This window comes from Peromyscus leucopus, chromosome 9 (assembly GCF_004664715.2).
Source record: "Peromyscus leucopus breed LL Stock chromosome 9, UCI_PerLeu_2.1, whole genome shotgun sequence".
NCBI lineage: Eukaryota > Metazoa > Chordata > Mammalia > Rodentia > Cricetidae > Peromyscus > Peromyscus leucopus.
Window position 1 is genome coordinate 70,936,676 of NC_051070.1, and position 9,804 is coordinate 70,946,479.

The 9,804-nt window shown below is 41.4% G+C and overlaps 1 pseudogene and 1 gene segment (V, D, J or C); both read left to right on the forward strand.

Moving 5' to 3' along the window:
- Positions 1–276: 276 nt before the first annotated feature.
- LOC119088470 lies at positions 277–963 on the forward strand (annotated as a pseudogene).
- A 3,982-nt stretch (positions 964–4,945) lies between these two features.
- Positions 4,946–5,541, forward strand: LOC119088536. The segment is given in 2 exon segments: positions 4,946–5,075; positions 5,222–5,541. Coding segments are annotated over 2 exon segments (372 nt in total).
- Positions 5,542–9,804: the final 4,263 nt, after the last annotated feature.

Here is a 9,804-nt window from a genome sequence, read left to right on the forward strand (position 1 = left end):
CATCTGTTTCCTGAGTTAAACTTTTAGTGTTGTGTCTCTGAATATGCCAGACAGTGTGGTGTCCTGTCCTGCTTCCTGGATTCCTAGCCCCCTACAACCCCAGGGTCATCTCCAAATGTTCCTCCCCCACATTGCCACCTCCACAGTGCTCTGCCCTGACTCTCAGCCAGGTCTGGTTTGGGAGGGGCTTCAGGCTCAGAAGGCTGGGAGGGAACTTGCAGTGTCTGGCCTGGCAGGGTTCCTGGGTGGGGCTGACTGGTTGCAGGAGGAGGGACATTCAACAGCCATCCTGACACCACAGCCCAGGGCTTGGTTCCTTGCTTCTGTCTCCAGCAGCCAGACAAGCACCATGAAGAGGCTGCTGTGCTCTCTGCTGGGGCTGCTGTGCACCCAGGTTTGCTGTGAGTCTGGCTGTCCACATTCAGGGACAGAGAGGATTCTGTCAGCACATGGAGGGTGGGGAAGCAGCTCAGGATTCCTGCAGAGCTCCCACCTTCTCAGAGGACATGGGGTGTGTTCAGGGTTCTGTGGATGCTCAGTGACCCCATCTGTGTCTCTTTCTCTGTTTCTAACCAGGGGTGAAAGGTCAACAAGTGGAGCAGAGTCCTGTGTCCTTGGTTCTGCAGGAGGGAGAGCGTGCAGAGCTGCAGTGCAATTTTTCAACTACTGCAAAACAAGTGCAGTGGTTTTACCAAAGTCCTGGGGGACATCTGAAGAGCCTGTTTTACAATCCTTCTGGAACAAAGCAGAGTGGAAGACTGACATCCACGACAGTCACTCAGGAACGTCGCAGCTCTTTGTACATTTCCTCCTCCCAGACCACAGACTCAGGCACTTATTTGTGTGCTATGAGTGCACAGTGCTCCCCACACACCTGCAGCCAGTACACAAACCTTCAGCTGGGTGGGCGTGGCCTTTCCCAGTTACAAGACATCTGGAAACCACAACAGAACATCTGCTTGATTTAATATCCCTATTCTATATAGGCAGAGTTTTAACCTGCGATAAGCTTTTGGCCATGAGGTTAAGGATTTGGATGTGTAAATTCTCAATATGTATTTCCTCCTGAATCATAAATGTCCATCTAAGAACTAACAGAGAAGCTCATGGGAAGACTGAATCAATGTGATCATTTAAGCTGCAGTGTACTGAACTCACAAAGGATGAGGAGAAAGGGAATGAAAGACAAAGGCTTCCAGGTGACCCTTCTGTGGACAGGGTCAGAGTCAGTGAGGAGAAAACAAACTGTAGCAATAGCAAGAATGTCAAGTCATGGAAGACACAGAATGTGCAGAGAGCTGGATGTTCTGTTTCGTTTCTGTTGGTGTGATGAAACTCTGAGAAAAAGCTACTGAGAAAGTGAAAAGATCTATTTAGCCTTCTGTTCCAGGTCATAGTCCATCATTGGTGGTAATTAAGGCAGGAAGTCATACAGGAGATTACAACAGAAATCATGGACAAACTCTGCAACTAGGTCACTCAGACTCAAACTTATGCGACCCAGGATGTTTTGAATTACAAATCTGTGGAAATGAAACTTTTGCTTTATTGAACAATTGATCCTGATTAGTTGGTGCCAAAGAATCAGCTTTAATGAATAAGGGGTAGCTGAACTGAAGCAAATCTTATGGGAATTATCTTCTAACATTCAGCACACAGAAACTATGGTCTAGGGAGGTCAGGGATTCACTTCAAACTGAAAACTCATCTTGGCAATGTGATGCTGGTTTTGGCAGAGAGGAAGCTGCAGGACTGAAGGGAACATAGGAAGAAGCTGAGGCTAGGCACTGTGAATTTGCTTTATCTGATTTAAGTGTGTCCTGGTTCTTATCTCTTGGAATAAGAAGTTTGGGTATGGTGAAGCACATCTTTGTTCCCAGCAATTGGGAGGTAGAGGCAGGAGGATCTCTGTGAGTTTGAGGCCAGCCAGGTCTACAGAGCTAGTGCCAGGACAGCCAGGGCTAAATTGAGATACTCTATCTCAAAAAAAAAAAATCCAAAAATAAATAAAAATAAAAGCATAAAATAAAAAATAAAATAAATAGGCATTTGTAACTATTTTGGATTTTATAGAAACCCACAGAAGACATTACTTATGTTAAAAAGACTTTGAACATTTTTGTTATTTATTTCTTTGTTTATTTATTTATTTGTTAGTTTTTACACTCTACCCTCAGTGTCCCCTCCCGCTTCTCCCTTACTCCCTCAGTTTCCCCTCTCCCTCCCCCTCCCCACACCTACTCTTCCTCCTCTATTTCTCTTCAGAAATGGCAGGTCTCCCACCAATATCAACCAGCCATGGCATACTAAGTTGCAGAGAGACTAGACATCTTCTCTCCTGTGAAGGCTGGAGGAAGCAACCCAGTCTGAGGAGTATGGACCCATATGCAGGCAGCAGAGTCAGAGACAGCCCCTGCTCCCACTGTTAGGAGTTCCACAAGAAGACGAAACTACACAACTGTCACATATGTACAAAGGGCCTAGGTCAGTCCATGCAGGCTTCTTGGTTATTGGTTCAGTCTTTGTGAGCCCCTATCATCCCAGGTTTGTAAGAGGAATTGCTAAAAAGTTTTATTAATAAAAAACCCAGAGCCAGATATTAGGGTGGAAACTGAGAGATCAGAGGAATAGGACAAGCCACAGCCAACCTCACCTTACCAACTCCTCAGCTCCCAGAGAGACCTACTTCCTGTATACCCATGCCTATATCCTTTCTCTGCTTGCCATCTCACTTCCTCTCTCTACCCAGCTACATCACTTTTCTCTTTCTGCCCTGCTCTATCACTTCCTGTCTGTCTGCCCAGACCTCCAGACCTCTATGATTAACTAGTGTTGGAATTTAAAGGCATGTGCCGTCACACTTGGCTCTGTTCCCATTGTGGCCTTGAACCACAAAGATCTGGATGAATCTCTGCCTCTTGAATGCTAGGATTAAAGGGGTAGTTAGTAAGCTACCATTGTCTGACTTCCATGTTTAATATAGTGGCTGGCTTTTTCCTCTGATCCTCAGATAAGCTTTATTGGGGTACACAGATAAAGTATCACCACATTTCCTCTTTTTTTGTCTAATATAAAAAAGTTATATCTAATATAAGAAAAACTATATACAATAAGTAAAATAAATATATACAATATATACAGACAATAAGTACATCAACAATGTCTAGTACATTTGCATTTGACAAATTCAGCGAAAATATTCCATCACATATCTTATCTTTGTGAATCCAGGAAAGTTAGTTAGCTTCTCTGACACTGTGGATTGTAGCATAGTCATCCTTTACTCTACAGCTAATATGCACTTACAATGGGTACATATTATGTTTGTCTCTCTGGGTTTGGGTTACCTCACTCAGGATGATCTTTTCTAGTCCCATCCATTTGCCAGTGCATTTCATGATGTCATTGTTTTTAGCAGATGAGTTATGCTCCATAATGTAAATAACAAAAGTTGGTTATTTAAAAGTTGTATTATGGTTTATATTGTGATCTTAATGAGATCTTGGAGATGAACCATAAAGGAAAGATTATGGCTGAATAACGCTGCTTGTCTGTGTCAGGGTGACAAGGGGTCAGCTGTGATGGTGATTTTGTCAACTTGATGCAAACTGGAGATACCAGGAAGAGGGAACCTCAATCTAGGAGTTGTGTCACACTTGTTTGGAGGCATGTTTGTGGACATTTTCTTTTTAACAATTGACATGGGAGGGCCCAACCCCCAGTGAGCGTTGTCATCCCTGGGCAGGAGGTCTGGGTTATATAAAAAACAAGATGAGCAAGGCAGGAGGAGCAAGTTAGCCAGCAGATTTCATGTATGTTTCTTGCCACTTTTGCAGCTTGAATTCCTGACGGCTCACTTCAGTGATGGACTATGATCAGAAATGTAAACCAAATAAAGTATTCCCTCCCCAAGTTTAATTTGGTCTTCATGTTTATGTATCTTAGTGACAGAAGGCAAACCAGTTCAAACACCAAAAGAGGTAACCCATTCCTGGCACTGGCATTTTTATTTGATACCCTGTGGTATCTAGTAGATTTATTTATTCTTGTCCCAGGCTAACTCCATCTTAACTCTTTGTATTTGTGTGTGTATAATCTTCTAGAATGAAGGAAATTTTAAATTGATCCATTATTTTTTCATTACAATTATAATAAACACACTAATTGTACAAAGTAGTTGGGTGTTGAAAATTTTAGTATATGCATTTGCATAGATTTCCTGATATTCATCTCTCCTTCACCCTCTGTTGTCCTCTCCCTTCCCCTGTCTCTGCTCCTCCTACCCTTACTCATTTGTCTAACTTCCAGTTTCAGAACATCTTTACTTTCTTTTTTTCCTTCTTTTCCTTTTTTGTTAGTTTTCACATATGAGAACACATGTGTGTCTCTACATGACTGTTTTAGTTTGCTTAACATTATGTACTTCAATACCATCTGTTCCCCTACAGATGGCACCATTTTTTTTCTTTGTGGTTGAATTTTGCTCTGTTGTTTGAAGTACAATATTTTCTTCATTCATAGGTTGACAGGTGATACCTAGGCTGTATGTGGGTAATAGTGAATGGTGCTATAATAAACATGTATATGCAGGTCTCTCACTTATGTGATGACATCAGTTTTCCTGGATAAATGCCCATAAGTAGTATTAGTAGGATCAGTGGTCTTTTTCTCTTCCTTCCTTCCTTTCTTTCCTCCTATGTTCCTTCCTGCTTAGTTTCTTTCTTTTAATACTTCAGAAGAATAACAGTGCTATTCTTGCTGGATTTAGCAACACATATTCCTACCAACAGTGTATAATGGTAGAATTACAATGAGGGGATTTCTGACTCTCAATGACTTTTTTGTGAAACACTAAATTTGAGCAAAAGGGGAAAGTGTTTTCTATGTCAGAAACAGCTTAAGACAAAGTGTCTGTGAGGGGTGGAGCCTGTTGAAAGAACTAAATGCCTGTGAAGGCAGATTCAGTGTTCTGTGCGGAGATAAAAGGCCACTGGAGTTCTCCCCAAGCTTCAGTCTAGGAGGAATGGATAAGATCCTGAAGTCATCATTGTTAGTCCTGGCCCTTCCCCTAGCCTGTGAGTCATGGAGGAGAAAACTCAGGATGTGTAATTAATGTGGAGGGGTGAGAGAAATGGGGCACAGGACAAAACCATGAATGCTGAAACCACGAGCAGGTAGTACAACCTGGGAAACTAATGGCATTTGTTGTGTCTCTACACAGGGGTGAGTGGCCAGCAACAGGACAGACATGACCAGCAGCAAGTGAGACAAAGTCCCCAATCTCTGACAGTCTCGGCAGGAGGGACTTCAGTTCTGAACTGCACTTATGAGGACAGCACATTTGACTACTTCCCATGGTACCGGCAATTCCCTGGTGAAGGCCCTACACTTCTGATTGCCATACGATCCATGTCGAATAAAAAGGAAGATGGAAGATTCACAGTCTTCTTCAGGAAAAGTGATAAACAGCTCTCCTTGCACATCACAGATTCTCAGCCTGGAGACTCAGCCACCTACTTCTGTGCAGCAAGTGCACAGTGATATCCAGGCACCTGCAGCCCATACCCAAACCTGCAGCTGAGGCTCCAGCAAAAGCCCGCTGTGGGGCTGAGCCTGGCAGAGGTGCAGAGGGGTTTTTATCTGCAGGATCAGGTGACAGGTGACAGAGTGAATGTAAGGATTAGACTCATTCAGGTCACAGACAGACCAAGGTGAAGTCATGGCTTGTTTTTCTCCAGCCTCCCTGTGCTCCTCAGGCACCACTGAAGTTTTAGATCCATTTCCTTAACTATCTTAGTTGAATTGTTTTCTAAGTGGTTGTACAAATGTTTTTCTGTGTGGTTGGTTCACACCAAGTGGAAATTATAAAGTCCTCATCACCCTACACTCTTATCAACATGCTATTAATGTATAGATATTACAGCACAGTGTCAGTCATTTTGTGCCTTATGTGATAGAAATCACATAGAATTATCTTTCACCTTAGTCTCCTCTGATTACCAGGGAAGTGGTGATGTATGTGACTACTGACTACATCTAATTGCTCTTTTTTGCTTTTTATATTCCATCTACCTTCAAGAAATTCATGTATGGAAACCAGGATGTACTTACAAGGATGCAGGTGTGTTTACAATAGACAAATGACATGTGTGAGGGAAAGAAGAATTCAATTTACTCATATCATGAAAATATATAATATTTCACTATATAATAATACGTAAAAATATAATATATTTCACTAAAAAACTATTTTCATAAGTGTATTTCATAGATGAACAAAATACGATTTTGAAGGTAATTTTTTTAGCTAACAGAAGCAGCTGCAGTCTTTATGGCCATTACCAGTGCACAGAATGGAAAAGGGACTTCTCATTGCCTAACACTTTGCAGAGTTTACTCACTTAATGCTACATATATACTAACAAGATTTGCACTGGAGAAAAATTTAATCAGCTTATAATTTTAAATGTTTTCATGGTACATAGCTGAAGGTTGTGGGAGCCCTAACTACCTAGGAGGCCAAGTCAGGAGGCATGGTTGAGCCTAGGATTGGAAGTCTAGCTGAGTCACATAGTGAAACTTTGTCTTAGAAAACTTAATCCAGCAAAAACAACGTGGAAGATATTTAACTTAAGCATGTAAAGCCTGCAAGCTCTCCTTCCTATCCACAGTGAGTAGCTTTCCAATATTCAAGAGAGGGTAAAGAAGGAAAATCAGTCAGTTGGCTCTTAGGAGTAGGAGATAAATCTCACAATACCAGTGGGTAAACTCCGCAAGTCTTTCCAAGTGTTAGATCTTGTCAAGTTTAAACTTGAGCCAGAAGTTGGGAACAGTATTTGTATCAGATTGGAATAGGTGTCACTAAATACAAACACCTAGCTCAGCAGTCAGCAGGAGGGCAAAGGCATCCTTGAAGATGCAGAAGAAAGAATTGAGAAATTCTGGGTGCTTCAATATTGAATTCTGAGCTTCCTAGGGATTTAAATGCTGGAAAATATTTAAAGAGATCTAAGAGACAATGAAGAGAGGTTAATTTATAATAACATAATTATCACCATTTGGGTGTCTTTATGTGGTAGTCAAAATCTATCTTGTGGTAGATGTCTGAGTTTGAGGCCAGCATGGTCTGCTGAATGAGTTCCAGGACAGCCAAGCTTAGGCGGTAAAGGTGACAATTGAAATCGGGAAGGTGGTGAAGATGTGTTTTAACAAGGGAGCCAATCCTAGTTCCAGCAAACAGGAAAATGTGGCAGCCTGGTCACATGGATTTTATTCTAGAATCAAGGATGAACTCTGTGTAATCTCCCTCTATAACCAAGGAAAGCTTCTGAGGCCAGGCATGTAGCAAGTGTGTACCTGAATGGAGGTCCAGGGAGGCAACCCCATGACGTTGTGAAAGTTAAGCCTGGATTACCTTGGAGAATCCAAGATGTTAGAGATGCCAGAGTCTTGGGCTATCTGGCAGGAAAGATGCAACAAGCCTAAGAGAAAGAAATGTGTTGCAGTCAACAAAGCTGAAAGGAGTTGGAGGTCTGAAGAGCATTTTGACATCAGACATGGAAATGCAGAGTTTGGAGTTTGCCCAGATGGTTTTCAATTTTCTTTGGTCCAACATTACTTTATTATGTTCCCTTTCCTCCCTTTTGGAATAATAATATTTATTCTGTGCCATTATATGTTAGAAGTATATGACCTGTTTTTTGATTCTGATTTTACCCGGCATCACAGTTAAGAGATTGCCTTGTGTCTCAGAAGAGATGGTCTTTTAAACAATGTTGAGACTGTGCTAGACTATTGGGACTTTTGAAGTTGAACAAATGCATTTTTGCATCATGATATATCTACCAGCTTATGGGAATGAGGAGTGGAATGTGGTGGTTTGAATAAGAATGGCCCCCAGTGGCTCATAGATTTGAATTGTTAGTCACCAGGAAGTAACCCTATTTGAAAGGACTAGGAACGATAGGCTCTTTGGAGGAACTGTGTCACTGGTGATGGGCTTTAAGGTTTCAAAAACCTATGTCAAGCCATAGTATCCCCCTCTCTTTCTCTCTCCTCTGCCTTCACATGAGGATGTATGTGTCAGCTACTGCCCAGTACTTGCTTGAATGCCAACATGTTCCCTAACATGATGAGAATGTGTTGACTTTTGCTGACCTATGCAGATCTGTCTGCTCCACCTGGGATCTGAGGATCTGAAAGAATGGGGCCAACTACAGTCTCATGTTATAGACAACCATACTTCAGTTTCTGCATACTTTTATACTCAATGCAACAAAGAAAGCAATGATTCAAAGAAGACTGACTGGGTGCAACAAAACACAATCAGAAAAACATGTAAATAAGCACCAGTAAGCACATAATAAATATTAACAGAGCAGCCTTGGAGAGAACTTTCTCTGGACAGGCCAATTTAAACACAATTGCCTGGCACATACTATATAGATCGATTACATTCATATATATCGAGAAGTTACTAGTTCAGTATCAATGCAGAAAAGCCAGATTCCATAAGCCCAATTATCAAGATTCCAGAATATACTAAAACACCGCAGATGCTGGTTTTCCTTTATAGATTGTTATCTTTTGGTATAATTCTGACATCCAACACGATAATAAATTATGTCTTATCAGATTGAGTGAGAAAATGAAATACATATACTGTAAACACTAGAAGCACTTCAGCAATCACATCACAAAACCTAGAGAACAAGTCCAGGGGGGAACCAAAGATGCAAACTTCAGGCGGGGTTTTGAGAAGTGTTTAAATGGCCCTTTCTGGATTTTTTTTTTTTTCCGTGGAGCCCTCTCTCAGTGCGTATTCTAGAAGGCCCCCCCCCCCTTCCTCAACCATGCATTGCTCTCTTTGACTGTCCCAAGAATAATTGGAAACTAGACCTTTTGAAACTAACTGCAAGTTCCAAAAAAAAATTAAACACTCTTCTTTTTTATAGTATATAACTATGAGCATTGGCATTTGGTGGTGTATATCTTCAAGAGCAATTGGAAGAAAGTGACAAAGGTTACCTCCCCATCCCATATTAATCCCCTGAATGGCCCTATCCTGAAATGACTGAATTCTTTTGTATATCTGGGCTAAGGACTGAGCTTAATCTGTTTTGTTTAAGATTTGATTTATTTACAATTTGTGCAGTATTGCAGACCATATAGTCGGGGTGCCTTGGTTGAAATCTACGAGCAGGACTCCATGCCCAATCGATCAATTGTTTCTTTAAAAATGGGAAAAAATGCCACAAACGATGCCCCCCCTCCAAACAAGTGATCAAGTCTACGAGCGTGTGTTTTGTAGTGTACAATGTGTGAGCACCAACTTACACCGCTAGCCATACCTTGGATTGGGTTCCTCTCCTGGTATCTCCAGTTCTTGCAACTCAATTAAGTTGACCCAAATCACCATTCACAGCTTGATGACCCTGTCGTTGTGTGATCACCCTGGGACACAGACAAAGCACGCGTTATTCAGCATTATCGTGTAGTTTCGCTGTTGTTGTGTGTGTTGTTATCGGTCATCTCCAAGATCTCATTAAGATCACAATAATAAAACATAATACAACTTTTAACGCGAAAATGCCTGTGTCGATATAACCATACTTTTGTATTTAGCGATTATGGAGCATAAACTCATCTGTGCTAAAAAAAACAATGACATCATGATGCACTGTGGAAATGGATGGGACAATATTGGGGAAAAGATCATTCTCTGTGAGGTAAACCCCAAATCCCAGTATTGGTTAGAAGACAAACATAAATATGTACCATTGTAAGTGTTCCATATTAGCTTGT